Source organism: Orycteropus afer, unplaced genomic scaffold (assembly GCF_000298275.1).
Source record: "Orycteropus afer afer isolate SDZICR_OR568_19922 unplaced genomic scaffold, OryAfe1.0 scaffold00085, whole genome shotgun sequence".
Taxonomy (NCBI): Eukaryota; Metazoa; Chordata; class Mammalia; order Tubulidentata; family Orycteropodidae; genus Orycteropus; species Orycteropus afer.
This window is the reverse complement of record NW_006921672.1, coordinates 10,146,432-10,163,823: the sequence shown is the minus strand read 5'-3', so window position 1 is coordinate 10,163,823 and position 17,392 is coordinate 10,146,432. Positions and strand designations below refer to the sequence as shown.

The 17,392-nt window shown below is 53.5% G+C and overlaps 2 protein-coding genes across 2 annotated transcripts; both read left to right on the top strand.

Annotated features, from left to right (window-relative positions):
* Nucleotides 1-829: 829 nt before the first annotated feature.
* KRT19 (keratin 19) lies at nt 830-4,096 on the top strand. Its single transcript, XM_007942121.1, has 6 exons — nt 830-1,249; nt 2,606-2,688; nt 2,908-3,064; nt 3,347-3,508; nt 3,623-3,748; nt 3,842-4,096. Exons 1-6 carry the CDS (start codon nt 830-832, stop codon nt 4,094-4,096), a joined length of 1,203 nt encoding a protein of 400 aa, XP_007940312.1.
* Nucleotides 4,097-9,640: 5,544 nt separating this feature from the next.
* Nucleotides 9,641-14,124, top strand: KRT15 (keratin 15). Its single transcript, XM_007942119.1, has 8 exons — nt 9,641-10,174; nt 11,304-11,386; nt 11,498-11,654; nt 12,188-12,349; nt 12,433-12,558; nt 12,753-12,973; nt 13,479-13,504; nt 14,012-14,124. The coding sequence occupies exons 1-8, from the start codon at nt 9,641-9,643 to the stop codon at nt 14,122-14,124; spliced, it is 1,422 nt and encodes a 473-aa protein (XP_007940310.1).
* Nucleotides 14,125-17,392: the final 3,268 nt, after the last annotated feature.

Below are 17,392 nucleotides of genomic sequence, written 5' to 3'. Positions count from 1 at the left end.
AGCACCCAGGTGGGAGTCAGGGTTGAGCTGGGGCTTGTGAAGGTACAGTTTACAGCTGCCTGAACTGCTCCCTGCAGCCATTTCCTTCCTGGACAGGGCTTGTTGTTACCTTGGGGCATTGTGTGGCTGCAGCAGGGTGTGGCTGCAGCAGGGTGGGGCTGCTTTGTCTTGGGGAGGCCTGGGAGCAGATGGCTCAGAGCACCCCTACCCGGACACTGTCTTTGTCCAAGGGAACTGTCGGGGAGTTAAAAGAGGGGATTTTGAGAGACTTAACTCCGATTGGGTGTGGGACTTCAGTGAACGTACTTTTGGTTGTGGGGGCAGTGTGTTTGATTTTGATCACAGGGAAGGGGCTACCAAAACAGGGGGTGCTCTGAGTACTTGGTCACTTGGAGACAGTGTGGGAGTATAATCTCAGGGGACTGTATTCCTGGGCGTTGTCAAACTCTGGGTGTTTTAAATGGTTGAGGGTCAGAATGTGAATGCTGGGGGTGAGGGTGTCTATGTCTGTGTGAGATGTGTGTGTGTGTGTGTGTGTGTGTGTGTGTGTTGGGGTAGGTGGGGGCAGCTCTTGGGGAGGGCAGGGGCCTTTGGTCCCTGCCGGGGGAGGGTTGAGGAAAGAGCAGCCAGGCACTGGCCAATGGGAAGAGGGCCCATATTTGCACACAGGAGCCTGCAAATTCCTCGGGGCTCAGATAACCACTCCTGACACCATCCCCCCTCCCCTGCTGGACGCCTAGGGCATAAAAGGCGCCAGGTGAGGGCCACACCACTTTTCCTGCGGACTGCGGCTTCTGGGGCCAGCGTCTCTTGCGTTCTCTGCCTCGCTATGACTTCCTACAGCTATCGCCAGTCATCCACCACCTCGTCCTTCGGGGGCCTGGGCGGTGGCTCTGTACGCTTTGGGGCCGGCGGTGCCTTCCGCGCGCCCAGCATCCACGGGGGCTCGGGCGGCCGCGGTGTGTCCGTGTCGTCAGCTCGCTTCGTGTCCTCGTCCTCCTCCGGGGGCTACGGCGGCGGTTATGGCGGTTCCCTGGTCGCGTCCGACGGGCTGCTGGCGGGCAACGAGAAGACCACTATGCAGAACCTCAACGACCGCCTGGCCTCCTACCTGGACAAAGTGCGCGCCCTGGAGAAGGCCAACGGCGAACTGGAGGTGAAGATCCGCGACTGGTACCAGAAGCAGGGCCCCGGGCCCTCCCGCGACTACAGCCACTATTTCAAGACTATTGAGGACCTGCGGGACAAGGTGGGCACCTGTCTGGCCGCAGGAAGTGCACCTGCAGCGACGGGTGGATGGCGCCGAAACCCAGCCCCTCGGGCCAGGCACGGCTGGAGTGGGACCGGAAGTAGCCCCTTAGGGCGAGGGAGGGCTTGCAGGGCGGGGCGGAGAGCAGACAGGAAGGGAGGGCTAGGAGAGGGGTGCAGGGAGTGGACCAGGTGGCGGGAAGGAGGAGGGATATGGGCGGGCAGGGTAAATGGCTGCGTGTAGAAGGCGGGGGTGGGCTGGAGAGCCCAAGGAAGAAGGGAGAGGGGTAGGTAATGTCCGGGAAAGGGGGAGCAAGGCATCGGGTGAAGATGGGGCACACCTGTGGGCGCCAAGTGGCCAGGCCCCAGGCCACAGCCAAAGCTGGGAGGTGCAGAAGTCCTGACTGGGCCACCCGGGGCCTGACCTGGCCTGCTGGGCTGGTTTCCAGTAAGCTCAGGGTGAAGCCTTTCCTCCACAGCCCAGGGGGCAATGCTGGGCCTAAGAGGCCAGCTGTGGCCCCTGGGCAAGGTAAAGGAGGCACTTATCTAGTGGCCCAGGGTCCTTTGCTGTGAAGAACTCTGTTGGGGAGGGCCAGGTGCAGCAGGGGCTGTCTGACCTGTGGGTAGGGAGTCCTGTGTCTTAAGGGGCCTGTGGGATGGGCTTGGTCACTACCCATGGGGAAGAACTTATCCTGAAGAAATGTATCAGGAGCCATTGGGATGTTTAACAGCCTCCATGTTGGGTGTCTGAACACGCAACTCCCCACAATGCTTCCCAGTGCCCACCATGCACACCCCTGGCATGGTGCTGGGTGTCTGGAATGAGACCAGACCAGGGACAAATGGGTAGACTTAAGATAGGAACAACCAACTAAAATAGTGCTTTTCACACTTTTAAAACTATGACCTACACTAAGAAATAGATTGTACTGTGCACACAGCTAATGCTCTCTCTCTCACACACAATGGAGGCAAAAGTTTCTTGGAATGATTCTTACTCTACAGTTTTTATTTATATTTTATATCTTCTGTTCCTTTTCATTAAAAACTGATGCAAAACAGAAAAAACGATGCAGGTCACTGTTCAGTTCATTAACTAATGAGTCATGACTGCCTCCTTGAAACCCACGTATCTAACCAAATCCTAACCCTAACCCACTTTCTCCTGCTCCAGTTCCTAAGTATGGACTGATGCCAAGGCCACCCAGAGAGCAGGCTGATGAGCAGGGGTGGCAGGGGCTCTAGTCTTTAGGGAATGGGGGGGCTGTATTCCTTTGCTTCTCTCCTCTGGGAAGAAAGTGGGTGGGCAGTGCTTGTATGCTGAGCTGGTGCCAACCTCCTGCTTTCTGCCTTCCAGATTCTTGGTGCCACCATCGAGAACTCCAAGATTGTCCTGCAGATTGACAATGCCCGTCTGGCTGCAGATGACTTCCGGACCAAGTGAGTCTGTGCTGGAGTTTGCTGGGAGCTAGGGCAGGGGGAGGGCCAATCCCAGGCTCACGTGTGGCTCAGTGCAGTGGGGGTCTGGACTCTACCTCATCCAGCCCAACTGGCCTGAAGAAGCCCCCGCCCCATGGGTTCCTGAACTCTGGGACAGTGGGGAAGTCCTGGGAGGTGCAGAGGGATCTCTGGTCTGACTGCAATGGTTTCTTTTGAAAGATTCGAGACGGAGCAGGCCCTGCGCATGAGCGTGGAGGCCGACATCAACGGCCTGCGCAGGGTGCTGGACGAGCTGACCCTGGCCAGAGCCGACCTGGAGATGCAGATCGAGAGCCTGAAGGAGGAGCTGGCCTACCTGAAGAAGAACCACGAGGAGGTGAGTTTCAAGCTGCCTCCCCACCTCCAGCTTCCCAGGGCTGAGAACATTTTTCTACCCTGGATCCCCTTACTATAGCCACACTGGCTGTACCCTCTGCATGGCTCCTGGGGTACCAGCAGGGGATCTGGTTGACTCATTTATCCCACAGTGCTGGCTCCTGGGTCTGTGCCTGAGAACCAGTCCCATCTGGCTTGGGGTGAGGGGAGTGGGAGGAGGGTGACCTGGCCCAGACCCAGTAGGCTCTGGGTCTTTACATGCCTGACTCTGCTGTCTTTCCAGGAAATCAGTGTCCTGAGGGGCCAGGTGGGTGGCCAGGTCAGTGTGGAGGTGGATTCTGCACCGGGTGTCGACCTAGCCAAGATCTTGAGCGACATGAGGAGCCAATATGAGGTCATGGCTGAGAAGAACCGAAAGGATGCTGAAGCCTGGTTTACCAGCCGGGTACGGAGGGGAAGCAGGTGCCCTTTGGGGAGGGGGCAAGGAGAGAGGGCTTGATGGATCCCCCCCCCCCCAAAGTTCTGTCCCAATGCTTATTCCCTTTTCTTCTTGTTGCAGACTGAGGAGCTGAACCGGGAGGTCGCTGGCCACACGGAGCAGCTCAAGATCAGCAAGACGGAGGTGACTGACCTGCGGCGGACCCTCCAGGGCCTAGAGATTGAGCTACAGTCGCAGCTGAGCATGGTATGTGCCCCTGTGGGAGCCTGGTAGGGGGGCTGTGCCTTCTCCAGGGACCAGGCTCTGCTGACTCACGGTCCTTCTCCTCCCTGCCCTCAGAAAGCTGCCCTGGAAGGCACGCTGGCAGAAACGGAGGCCCGCTTCGGGACCCAGCTGGCACAGATCCAGGCTCTGATCAGCAGCTTCGAGGCCCAGCTGAGTAACGTGCGTGCTGACATGGAGCGTCAGAATCAGGAGTACCAGCAGCTGATGGGCATCAAGTCGAGGCTGGAACAGGAGATTTCTACCTACCGCAGCCTGCTCGAGGGCCAGGATGCCCACTACAATGACCAACCATCTGTCAAAGCCCTCTGAGTGCTGGGCTTCCTGCCCTCCTGCAAAGGGATCCCCTTGGGCAAGGGTAGGGAAAGGGAGAGGGCCCCTTAACTCTGTCACTTCCCCATCCCCAGAACTGCCAATAAAATTTTATGGTCCAAGGGAAGAGGTTCAGCTTGCTATTTCAGCCCGTGAGAATGGGCCAAGCCTTGGTTCTATTTAGGTTTTATTTGGACCAAAGTCCCCCCTGTCCCAGGAAAGGGAAGGGAGAGTGCTCACATACTGTTACTGTAATTCCTGTTTGCAGGAGTCTTCATTGATCTAACCTGCTCCTCACAACAGCTCTGAAACAAGCTTTGTTCCCATTTTACAGAGGAGTAAACTATGACTCAGAAAAGTGAAGTGGTTGGTTGTGGCTGTAACTGTTCTAACACATGACAAAGATAGGATTTGAAACTCTGGGTTTTGCTTCCAGATTTTATTATCATTATTATTATTTTTTCCACTGTGTTCTCCTGAGGATTGGTGTCTATGTATGTGGAATCAACCTTAATTGAATATCTACTATATGTCAGTTAATCGGAACAACACCTAAAAGGCAATTAGTGGGAGCTGCATCTTACAGATCAGGGAATGAGCTCAGAGAGGTTAAGTGACTTGTCCAAACCCACAGAGTGAGTACATGGCAGAACCGAAACTAGAATTAAGATTTCCTCACCTAGCCCACTGTGCCATCCCTGTCCTGGTGGCCTAAGGTTGATACCACTGTGCCAGATCCTCTGAGTACATTCCACTCCTGCACTGTGGGAAGGTCCAGGACCGGGATACCTCTGGGACCATTTTTTTTTCCTGACACAAGGAACTGGGACTTTGGGAGCCTGAGTAATGGGGACTGGCATCCCACTCAGAGCAAGTTGCAGAGGGAGTCTCTGTCAGTGTATGTCTGTGGGGGCATGCACTAACACATCCATCCATTCGGGGCAGCCCCTCATAAGTTCTTGACGCCCACCAGTAGTCCATACCTGGGCCCAGAGCCTGGAATGGGACCCAGCTGTGACCCAGGCCTCCCACATTGGTCCCCAACCTGAGGTTGCCTGGGGCATCCCTGGGCCAGCAAGGGAACAGAAGTCCCAGTTTCCTGGTACAACCCTGCCCTTTGGTGGATATGGTCTTGCCCCTGTGGTTTATGACTAACTGCCAAGAACTGAATGAAGGTAATTAAAGGTAAATAAGAAGCCCACAGAGAAGTCCCTCTTGCCTTTGGCTGAGGTTCAGGCTGAGTCAGGCCCTACAGCTGTATGAGAGCAGGTCGACCATGTGAGGGAGAGGGCAAGTGAGGGGCTGTTAGAGGCCCCCTCTACCCTGAGATTGAATCTTGGCTGCTGTATGTGCCCAGCACAGAGCTAAAGGGGCCTGGGAGCCTGTCACACAACATGCTAAGCCTGTGGACCTCAGAGTATCCATTTACTTGCTCTGAATCACACAGCTGGTGAGGGGCAGATGAGAACCTGTGACTCTAGAACCCTGTGCTTCCCTCTCCCTGCTGTAGCCCTGGACCAGGAGCCCCTTCCTCCTTCTCCCGGGCCATTCTCCCACCCCCTGCTCTGACCTCCAGCACCCACAAGCTTCACTTTCTCACCTAAATTCCCAGAAAGTCCTGGAGCTGGAGGCCAAAGGTCTGCTGTGCCCCCAGGCTGGGATTGCCCAGAGATGTTTGTCCCCTGCCCATGAAAGCCTCCATTGCTGTCACAGCTGAAATCCTTCCCTGTGCCCATGGGGCCCTTAGAATGTGCTGTGGGGTGGGGTTTGGGCTCACACAGGTGGGGCAGGTGACTGGGTCACAGATCTGGGTTTCAGGAATGAGGACTTCCTTTGTGTTTGTGTTGGGGGGTGGGCAGTGGCAGGGACACTTATTTCTCAGTCTGGGAGCTGTGTCTGAGGAGACAGAGAAGTTGGGGTACTATGTTGACCAAAGCCTGTTCCAGACCAAGGAGGTGGGAAGGAGGGGAGATAAAAGGATGGGGTGGGGTCTTTCCCACTGCTGGTCATCATGACCGCTTGGCAGTTTGCAAAGTACTTCCTGTCAGTCATCGCTCTCCATCCCTGTGAGTCAGACCGGGCAAGAGTTCTTTCCATTTTCCTAATGAATTGTGATGTTGGCAAAGAATACTGAAAATACCATGGACCAGCAGAAGAATGAACAAATCTGTCCTGGAAGAAGTATAGCTGGAATGCTCCTTGGGAGCAAGCATGGCCAATTTCGTCTTACCTACTTTGGTCAGAAGGCACCATTCCCTGGAAAAGGATATCATGCTTGGAAGAGTGAAAAACAGGAAAACCCTCAATGAGATGGGCTGACACAGTGGCTGCAAAGATGGGCTCAAGAATAGCAATGATTATGAGGGTCGCATGAGACCGGGCAGTGTTTCATTCTGTTGCACACAGGCTTGCTGTGAGTTGGAGCTGACCCACTGGCATCTAACAACAACTGGTAAACTAAGGCACAGAGGCAAGAGATGTGGTTGCCTAAAGCCACACACCTAATGAGAAAGGAGGAATTGGAAGATAAAGCTCCAGGCCCCAGGTGGAGTATGCTCTGCCCATGGCCTCTCCTTGGGGAGTGGGGGAGCTGGGGGTGAATTCTAATGCTTATAGAGTCCCCTCTCTTCATGTTACAGGGCTCTGGTGGCTCAACAGTGAAGCACTCAGCTGCTAACTGAAAGGTTAGTGATTTGAAGCCGTTGCAATGGCTCTGAGAGGAAAGACTTGGTGATCGGCTTCTGTGAGAATTAGAAAACCTATGGGGGCAGTTCTGCTGTCACTTGGAGTCGCTGTGAGTTGAAAATCGACTTCATGGCACCTAACAACACTACCTTCCCACACTTCCATCAAATGCTCACTATGGTCCCCTAGCTGGAGTCAGTTTTCCTGGCCCAATTTCAAGTCAGGAATGCGACTCAGGTTGAGTTACATTCCAAGGTAGAACCCAGCCCCTGCTCTATCAACTGGGCTGTACTGCCCCATCCCAAGGAGGGGAGGCCTAGCTCTAGAGACGGCCTGTCTGGCTGCAGCAAGCAAAAGACAGGAACTGGCACAGCATCCTGGGCGGGATACCTGGGGCAGGGCCTGGGGCTGCAGCCTGGGCTGGGGCCAAACCACTGAGCCATCTCTGCCCAGTGCTAATGAGCAGGCCTGGGGCCGCACCCAGACCTTCCGCTTGAAATCTTGAGTTTGGACTGTAACTAGGGATTTGCGACTAGGCAGTGAGGGGCAGCTTCCACCTCCTGCCCTGGACCTGGAATGTAGGGAAAGCCACCTTGAGAGGTGGCTGGAGGAGAGTCAGGCCCTAGAAGAGGGACTGGCCACGGTCCAGCTCTCTGTAGCCCTGGGGTGATGACGAGTAATTGCCCCTGTGTTAATTGCTGGGGCCGTCATGTCTGCAGAGGTTTTAATGAGCTCTGGCTGATCCTGAGTTTGATTATTTTTCTTTCAGAGGAAAAGACAATATCCTCCTGCCTATGAGCACAATACTGCACTGTGTGGGCCCAGGACTCTGCAGGCCGAACTCAACGAAAAGCCATCCGAGCCCCGCTCCCATCACTCCTAGCTCACTTGCAGGAATCAGGGGTCTGTGAAGTGAACTTCTTTTCCTGCCCTCTTTTTGATGACTGTCAGAAGACCTCTTGGAGTCGTGGTGTTGCCCCTTATGTGCTGTGCCACCTTGCACAAGTCATACCACCTCTCTGAGCCCCAGTTTCATTCCCTCGGCAACAAGGACAGGGATATCCTCTGGGTCATGGGCATTAAAGGAGCCAGTAGATGCACAAGAACTTTGTAAACTGTAAAGTATGCAGTGGAAGCCAGGGCTCACTGTTATTGTGGCAATGGTAACAAGACCTGCATTGCCCAATAGGAGCTGCCTATGGAAGAGCGATGCTGCTGAGTCTCTTGGCTCTGATGCCCAAGGACTAAAGTCCCTCCTGGCAAGTGTACTTGGGAGTCACAGATATTGGACATGCACCCCACTATCCGGCCCCTCAGAAATGGAGAGAAAGAAGGAGGCTGGATGGCAGTTCTTGGGATTCAGGGCTTCCCTGTGAGAGCTGAGAGTGCTCACATCAGGAAAGTGAACCTTAAAAGTAATGGGTTCAAGGTCTCACAAGTAGTAATTGCTAGAGTCAAGATTTGAACCCAGCCCCGAGGGACTCCAAAGCCTTATTCACCTCAGCTTGTTGCAGCCTTGGGCCAGGACTCCAACTTCCTGAATCTTCAGCCCGGTCTTGGCTCCCCTCTCCACTTTCCAACTTCTTGCCTACCTGCCCAGAGGGCTGGGCCATGTCCCCAGTGGCATTGCCTACAGGTATCAGGTACCCTCAGAAAGCAAGGCCCCTGATCTGGTGGGCAGAGAACAGGTTCTCTTGAGGGCTCAATCCCCTACTGCAGCCTCAGCCTCCTCTGTGAAGTGACGCCTTGGCCTCCAGGCTCTCAGAGTTGTCTCCCTTTCTCCTCCTGCCCCAAACGTTTGGGTACATAGAATTTTCAGAGTTGGCCCCTCCCCAGTGCTTCAGTACTTGACAGGACAAACAGGGTTAGTCTGGCCCTGCTAAGCTTGTACATGCCTCTGTTGGAGATGGCAGGGGCTTCCTGAAACTTGTCCCAGTCTTATCTGCAGAGGTTTGCCCCAACGTGTCCCCGGAGCAAGCACAGGTTCAGTGACATGTGCAGTTGGCAGGTGGCAGGATTATCAATCAGCCCCTCGTCAACGCTGAGCCTGCTAGGCTTTTGTGGGAGTGCCAGTGCCACGGGGCTGGGGGTGGGGTGGGGAAGTGCAGGAGCAAGGGGGGGGGCTGTGGGTGGGAGAAGGGAGTACATATGGGTGGGTCCATTTGCAGCATCTGGGAAGGGACAGATGCTGACCCCTCTGGTCATCCCAGCTGGTACTTGACTCCAGACTGCCGTCCTGTCCTCAGCCTGACACCATGAGCCCTGTGTCCGTCCTATGCATCTGTCCACTGATCCCCAGAGTCTCATGCACAGGCCTGTTATTAGGCAAATGCAGAGAAGCAATGGGGTAGTGGACAGTCAGTTAGAGAAGGGAGAGCTGCCTCCTTGGGGTGATGGTCTTAGGCTGGGGGCGGCTGAGAAGCCCAACCAAAGGCATATCTAGTTCCAGCTGTTCTAACAGTTTGAGTGGAGGCCTTAGCAGGCATAGTGGATGAGAATTCACCCTGCTATTCTATTTTCTCCCTAGTGTAGAGATGAACCTGTAATCCAAGTGTTAAAACCATTGCCTGGGGCAAGACACCATTAATTCTGAATCATTCCTTTTGTTGCATTAAAAAAAAAAAAAAAAAACATACAACAACTCGGCACCAGCCCTGTGGAGGTGTGCAGGCAGCTGTGTTTGTCAGGAACGCAGAAGGAGTTGGCTTCCTTTGGAGGAGGAGACCACAACACCCTCCGGGAGTATATAAGGAGCCCCAGGCTGGGGGTGGCAGTCACAGCTGTCTGGTTTTGTTTGGCCCTGCACCTCTTGCTGGTCCTCTGTGCTTGCTGAGAACTCCCCAGCACCACTGCCTGACCATGAGCACCACGTTTCTGCAGACTTCATCCTCCACTTTTGGGGGTGGCTCTAGCCGGGGGGTTTCCCTCCGAGCCGGGGGAGGCTGCTTTGGTGCAGGGAGCCTCTGTGGAGGAGGTGGAGGCCGTAGCATCTCAGCTTCTTCTAGTAGGTTTGTTTCCTCAGGGTCAGGAGGAGGCTATGGGGGTGGCATGAGCTGTGGCTTTGGTGGAGGTGCAGGTAGTTTTGGTGGAAGCTTTGGAGGTGGCCTTGGAGGTGGCTTTGGTGGGGGTTTCGGCAGTGGCCTTGGTGGGGGTTTTGGCGGTGGCTTTGGTAACTTTGGTGGCGATGGTGGTCTTCTCTCTGGCAACGAGAAGATCACCATGCAGAACCTCAACGACCGGCTGGCCTCCTACCTGGACAAAGTTCGTGCCCTGGAGGAGGCCAACACTGAGCTGGAGGTGAAGATCCGTGAGTGGTACCAGAAGCAGAGCCCGACCAGCCCAGAGTATGACTACAACCACTATTTCAAGATCATGGAGGAGCTCCGGGACAAGGTTAGTCCTTGATGTCAAAGAGAGGAGAGTGCGTGTCGGTGCCCTGCACAGGTCTCTAAGGGCAGTGTTACTGGTGACTCGAGGAAATTGTTTCCTGCCCAGGCAATGACTGTCTGGTGTGTAACCTTGATAAACTTGGAATGCAGGGAATGCTTTTCCAAGAGCAGATGCTCACACACATCTGCTTGACTTGGCAATGCTGGAGGGATCTTGGGAATCTGGTTAGGATCAATGGGGACAAAGATGGGAGCAATTATAGAGTAACCCCTGCTCCCAGCCCACACACCCTGCAGGATTCTGCATAAAGTGTTTTGCTTCTTCTTTGCAAGAATGGTGCTTGAGTGGAGCTTCATGCTCCTAAATGCCAGGACCCCTGCCTCATCCTTTAAGGATATCATTAGTGCCAAAAGAACTGTTGGAATTTGGGAAACCTAGCATAGTGCCTAAGGCACTTGATTGCTAACCAGAAGGCTGGTGGTTCAAACCCACCAGCCACTCCTTGGAAGGAAGGTTGGGCAATCTACTTCCGTAGTGATACTGCCTCAGAAACCCAAGGAGGGGTCGCTATGAGTTGGGTCCGACTCGATGGCAAATAACAACAACAGGAACTCATTACTGGCTCTGCCACCCACTCACTCACTTGTTCACTCACCTGGACCTGGTTCCTTCTCTGTAAAATGCCTTCTCTAGTTGTCCTCAGGTTCCCACTGGCTCAGATCCATGGCTGTGTCAAGGTGTGCAGAAGGGCTAGCAGATCATGAACTGTCCACAGAGGAGGCTGGTGGAGTACCCCTGGGAGGGCTATTGTCAGAGCTTGTGACATCCTACTCCACCACACCTCATCAGGCAATTCCCACAAGGGATTCCGGGCAATACTGCTCCTTGGTCTTTCAGGTCTTGGAGGCAGTGAGGGCAATCCATCAGGTGGGTGGCAGGGAAGGTGGCGTGGGGCCAGCCAAAGTAATGGACACTCAAGGTGAGTTAGACTCTGCTTCAGGACCCCACAGACTTCAGTAGATAATGCCATGGGGGAGATTATGGGTGAGGGCTCCAACCTTGGGGATAGGACTGAGAGAACAGCAGGGAGAGGGAAGGCATTCTCTGGGCACCAACTCCCCATCTTCTACAGATCCTGGCAGCCACCATCAACAACTCCCGTGTCATCCTGGAGATTGATAATGCCAGGCTGGCTGCAGATGACTTCAGACTCAAGTGAGCTCCTCCTCCCTCTCCCCTTCCTGCATTCCCCTCTTCCTCTCCCTTCCCTGACTCAAGCAGCTCAGACCCTTCCCTTTCCTTACTTCTGGATCCCTCTCTTTCCAGGTATGAGAATGAGCTGGCCCTGCGCCAGAGTGTGGAAGCTGACATCAACGGCCTGCGCAGAGTGCTGGACGAGCTGACCCTGGCCAGGACTGACCTGGAGATGCAGATTGAGAGTCTGAATGAGGAGCTGGCCTACCTGAAAAAGAACCATGAGGAGGTGAGGGTGGGGCAGGGACTAGGGGGTAGGGGGAGGAGAGTGGGCAGCTGGTGCTTCCTCATAGTGGGCTGAAGGGCTTAGTGGTTCAGAAATGCACCCCCATATACACCAAAACCAAAACCAGAGGTCCCCATGGAGAGGAAGGTGCTCCATGATGTTCACCCTCTGGTGGACCCAGATTCCTTTTCTCTCATTCTCAATCAGGCAGAATGCCCAGCACGGACTGTTGTCCTTCTAGTTTGCTTCATGAAATTTCCCTACTGTCTTGGGGTCCTCCCTTGGTAAGGCATAGAGCAGAAGAGAGAATCTCACAGCTGGGAGGCCCATGCTATCAAACATCCATCCATCCATCCATCCATCCATCCATCCATCCATCCATTTCTCCATCAATAAGAAACAGAGGCCCCAAGGGGAAGTGGTGTGCCAAGGTCATGTGGTGGGTTAGAGGTAGAGCCAGCATGGGCACACAGCACCCCAGACCCTTGACTTTCTCTTCTATCCTCCCTTTCTAAATGGGCTCCTTGCACCTACAGGAGATGAAGGAGTATGGTAGCCAGCTGGCGGGCCAGGTCAATGTGGAGATGGATGCAGCACCTGGTGTGGACCTGACCCGTGTGCTGGCTGAGATGCGGGAGCAGTATGAGGCCATGGCAGAGAAGAACCGCCGGGATGCTGAGGCTTGGTTCTTCAGCAAGGTGGGCTGAACTCCAGTCCCAACCCAGGTCTCCAGGTATCTGAAAAGGCCGTATGACTTACTCCTCTTCTGGGTCATTTACAGACTGAGGAACTGAACAAAGAAGTGGCCTCCAACACAGAAATGATCCAGACCAGCAAGACAGAGATCACGGACCTGCGACGCACTCTCCAGGGGCTGGAGATCGAGCTGCAGTCCCAGCTCAGCATGGTAGGACCACCCACCCGCACCCCAGCATCTCTGGGCATGGCATGTGCTCCCACCCTCTATGGCTGGTTAAGCCTTGGAGTTCTCAAGCCCCTTCAGGGATGGTTCCCTGCACCCCACTCAGTCACTTGCCTCTCCCCTGCCCCTACTGGGCTCCAATCCTGAATGATGTGTCTATTCACCTGTTGTTCCACCAGAAAGCTGGTCTGGAGAGCTCCCTGGCAGAGATCGAGTGCCGCTATGCCACACAGCTGCAGCAGATTCAGGGGCTTATCAGCAGCCTGGAGACACAGCTGAGTGAGCTCCGGTGTGAGATGGAGGCTCAGAATCATGAGTACAATATGCTGCTGGACATTAAGACGCGGTTGGAGCAGGAGATCGCCACCTACCGCAGCCTACTGGAAAGCCAGGATTCCAAGTATGGATGGGGTACAGGGGAGGCAGGAGGAGTGGTTGGGCTGTGGTTGAGATGGAGATTCATTTGAAAGAGATAGCAGAGTGTTCGCCAAGTGGCAGTGTGGTATGGTGCAAGTGGCAGTGTGGTGCAAAGAGAACTGAGTAAGGAGTAAGAGTTCTGAACTCTGGGCTCTGGTCTTGGGCTGTGTCACCTTGGGTAGGTCATTTCACTTATCTGAACCTATGTTTCTGTAAATGATAGAGATTGGGCTAGTAGTCTGTAAAATTTAATACTGGTTCTGTTCTCTGCACAACATAGATGGAGCATTATTGTAAATCAGAATCTATTGACTTGGGGATGACAGGTTTGGAAGGGCTATCTGGATGGCCCAGTCCCTAGAGAAGTTGGTCCTGGGGGTGGTGATGTTATGGGGGCTAGAGAGGACCATCGAGCTGCCCATGGGGTCTCCATTAGGGAGACCTGAGCTTTTGCCTTTTACTCACATCTGTATCCTTGTCTCTTTCAGGATGGCTGGCTTTGGCACCAGGGAAGGTAAGAAGACATAATTCTCTTGGCAGGGGGAAGGGGCCCTCTGCTGAAGCCACCATTCCTCTTGGAACAGAGAGAAAGGAGAAGACCAAACATTCCAGTAGGGGGATCACTCCTCTTCCCCAGAGGGCTGCTGTACTGGCCCTGGGTGGGGTTGGGTTTGGAGACTTTGATAACCTCGCAGGTTGAGCAGGCTTTGTTCAGGGCACGTCTCTCCCTCAGGCTTTACCTTTCACACACGTACTGTATAAATGCCCAAGATGACTTCCTGTTTACGCAGAGCTTAAAAAGCCTGTCACTACTGCTTACTGTTGGGCATACCTGTCGCAGGTATACCTGCTGTTGCCACAGCCCATCTCTTGATGAGTAATTTAGCACCATACCTCCTGGCCAGTGGCCATTCTCAGGGGTGCTGTCTAGTTCTCCAGGAGGTTGGCCAAGGTCCTGGCCACCTTGGGAGGGAGGGAGGGGAGGCTTCCCCTGTCTCAAACTTATTCCTTCTTTCTATAGTTTCTCTGGGAGGTGGTGGTGGTGGCAGTAGCAGCAGCAGCGGAAAAGTCCACATCAACGTAGAGGAATCAGTGGATGGGAAGATAGTGTCTTCTCACAAGAGAGAACTCTAAGTGCCCAGTGCAGGAGAACATGCTCTTTGTCTCCACCCTTTCCGGGCTTGGTGGAAGATGGCCCGGAGTCCCTGCTCTCAGAGAGTAACCTGAGGCAGAGAGTCCCTCTGCCTCTTAGTTTGGGGCTTTGCATGCTTGCTATTACCCCTCCAGCTCATCCCCTTCCTCCTCTGGAGTGGAAGGTGGAGGAAACAGTATCGTGTAACCTAGCTCAGCTGCACGATGTCTGTTCATGCAATAAAGCCTTGCTTTTCTTTTTGCAAATGTCTCTTGGCAGTGTTTCCAGTTTTTCTTGTTGGGGGTCCAGGCTGGCCTCTGGCTCTGAGGAGGGTCAGGATCCTCATGCTAATTTCTTCCCCAATTTTGGCATCTTCTCTGAATGATCATAATTTATTCTTTAGGATGTCCAGGGTACTGGTGCCTGGGACAAACTGGTGCTGCTCAGGTGAACTTGATTTTCTGGCTCCCCCATGGGGTGACAGCAAAAGTGGATGGGGGTTTGGAGCCTCCCTCAGAGCAATTTGCAGCCCCTAGCACAGAGTCACTGGGTGGCGCCAGCAGTTCAGTGCTCAACTGCTACCTGAGAGATTGGTGGTTTGAACCCATCCACAGTTGCCTGGGAAGAAAGTCCTGGTGATCTGCTCCTAGAGAGGTCTCAGCGTTGAAAGCCCTGTGGGGCGCAGTTCTTCTTTGAAACATAGGGTTGCCATGAATCGAAATCAACTCGACGGCAACTAGTCCTGGTAGCACAGAACCCGGCACATCTAATTCAGTGAGTGACTGACTTTACTGACTCACCACTATGACTGGCACTGGGCTAGGCACACCCACTCACTGTCTTATTTGAACATCATGACTGTGGGAAGGGGTCAAAAGTTATCATTACCATCTTAGAGATGAGGAAACGGAGCAAATGTTATATGATCCCATTTATAGGAAACATCTAGAATTAAGCATATTGAGATCAATGTTTATTAGCAGTTACCAGGGCGGGTGTCAGGGAGGGGGCAAGAGGAACTCGTTGCTTAGGGGACACTGAGCTTCTGTCAAGGGTGATGGGGAAACATGGAAACAGATCAATGGTGACGCTTGAAAACAGGGTGAGAATAATTAATGTCATTGAACTGTGCCTAGAATGTCAGGTCGACTTTATGGCAACTGGCAAAGAATGTTGAAATGGTAAATGTTTTGTTACATATCTATTTACAATAATAATAATAACAAAACTGAAGGCAGAGGGATGAACTATTTGCTTGATGGACTGAAGGGTAATAAGTGACAGGGCTGGGTCTGTACCACCAGACCTTGTCCTTCCCAGCCTTTGGAAGGGCCCTCTTCTTTGCCTCTGCTCTGGTCCTTCACTCACCACGGGAGCTGCTAGATGCTTACTGCCAGCCAGGCATTCCAGCCAGCCATGCCCTACCTCCAGAGGCACCTCTGTCAAGCTCAGATATCTGCTTCCTGCAAAATTGGCACCCCTTCCCATTCCCTCACCCCCCAGTCATCACTTCCTCTCCAACAAGGCACTTTTCTCTGCCATCAAAGTGCCCAGAGGAAAAGACACCAGTTCCAGGAAGTCCACCTGGATTTTCCCAAGCTTAAGTCCAAAGCAACCCCTGCTACCCTCCTGAGCTAAATTCTGCTCCTTGGGATCCCCTGACCCCAGCATCTCTGCCCTCTGGGCCTGCTAGAGCACCTGGTCATTGGCTCAGGTCCAGTTTCTCTGAGCTCTGGGATTTGGATTCTGAACAGAGGGGCCAAGGAATGAGGGAGAAGGAACTCTGGGTGACCTGGTTGGGCTGGGCTCAAGTGCTGGGGTAAGGATAGGGGCCAAGAAAGGGGAACCAGATTCTTAGTCTTGCTTGGAAGGGCAGGTTGGGGTATCTCTTGTTCTCCTGAGAATTGGATCTTTTGTGGGGAGAGCTAAGCCTGCGGAGAGGGCAACCATGTGTCTCACTGCATGAAGCCTCTTGCCCAACAGCCCTGGCTGAAGAGAGAGAGTGGGGCTCTTTAATTAAGAATGTGTTTCCTGGGAACACATATTGAGGCCATACTCCCTGGGGCTAGAGGAAGGATATAGAATCTAACTTTAGTCTCTTACGCTGTGTTTTAAGGTCACACTGAGGACCAAAGCTTAGCTGCCATGTGTCTGACATTCCCTGGAAGAGCCAAGCTCCTTCCCAAGCCCCTTTGAACCTGCTGATTCTGCTCCATTGGTTCTTTGTGTGTCTGTATAGAAGTTTCCTGCCTTCTAATCAGCCAGGCATTGGTTTTCTCAGCTGCTAATTTGCAAAAATAACCACCTTTGGAAAAGGTGCAGAGAGGCAAGAAGGGGCTGAGCCCTTGGGCTGCACCCAGCAAGCTGTCTCTCAGAGCTGGACCCTGAGTTGGGGGTGGGAGGGGTGCCTGCTTCTATCTCCCTGGGGATCTCGCTTCTGCTTCCTGATGTCCCTGGAGGGACCCTCAGAGAGATCCTGGGAACTTGCCACATCCTGCCTGACCCTGCATCGAGGCGCCCACACCCAGGCATGCCTTATGCGGGGCTGGGCCTTTAAATAGTCTCTGGGAGAGAAGGCACACCTTCTGCCTGCCCCAGCCAAGGTCAGGCTTGGTGTCTAGCCAATCAGGAAGCAGGCAGCAGGTGAGGCCCCACAGAGAGAGTGGCTTTGGGACTAGAGATTAGGGCCTTGGGTGTGTCCTCTGCTCAGGTGGGCTACACAGAGTGGACATGGGACCGCTTTCTTGCTCATGACTTAGGCTGGTTTCTATTCTTCTTGAGACTCAGTTTCCCTATATGTAAATTGAGTATTCTGGCCGGACGGGATGATCTCTAAGATCTCTATGAGATTATCTGTGTCCTGGGACATCAGAGGGACACCTACTGAATAATCAGGGGGAGAAACAAACAAACACATCAACTTTTGCCACCGAATCTGAGTCATGGTGAGCCCATGTGTTTCAGGGTAGAGCTGTCCCATAGGGTTTTCGTGGCTGTAATCTTTATGGAAGTAGATTGCCAGACCTTTCTCCTAGGCACCTGTGAGTGGGTTTGAACCACCAACTTTTCAGTTAGTAGCCAATCACTTCTGTTTGTGCCACCCAGGGCTCCTTCTGAACTGTCTGAGTGGTGCTAAATAAGTATTTGTTGAACCAGTGAATGAACTTCTTTCTCTGTTGCTTTTTCCTTCCCTAAACATATAGGAGCTCTGGTAGCATAGTGGCTAAAGCACTTGACTGCTAACCAGAAGGCTGGCGGTTCAAACCCACC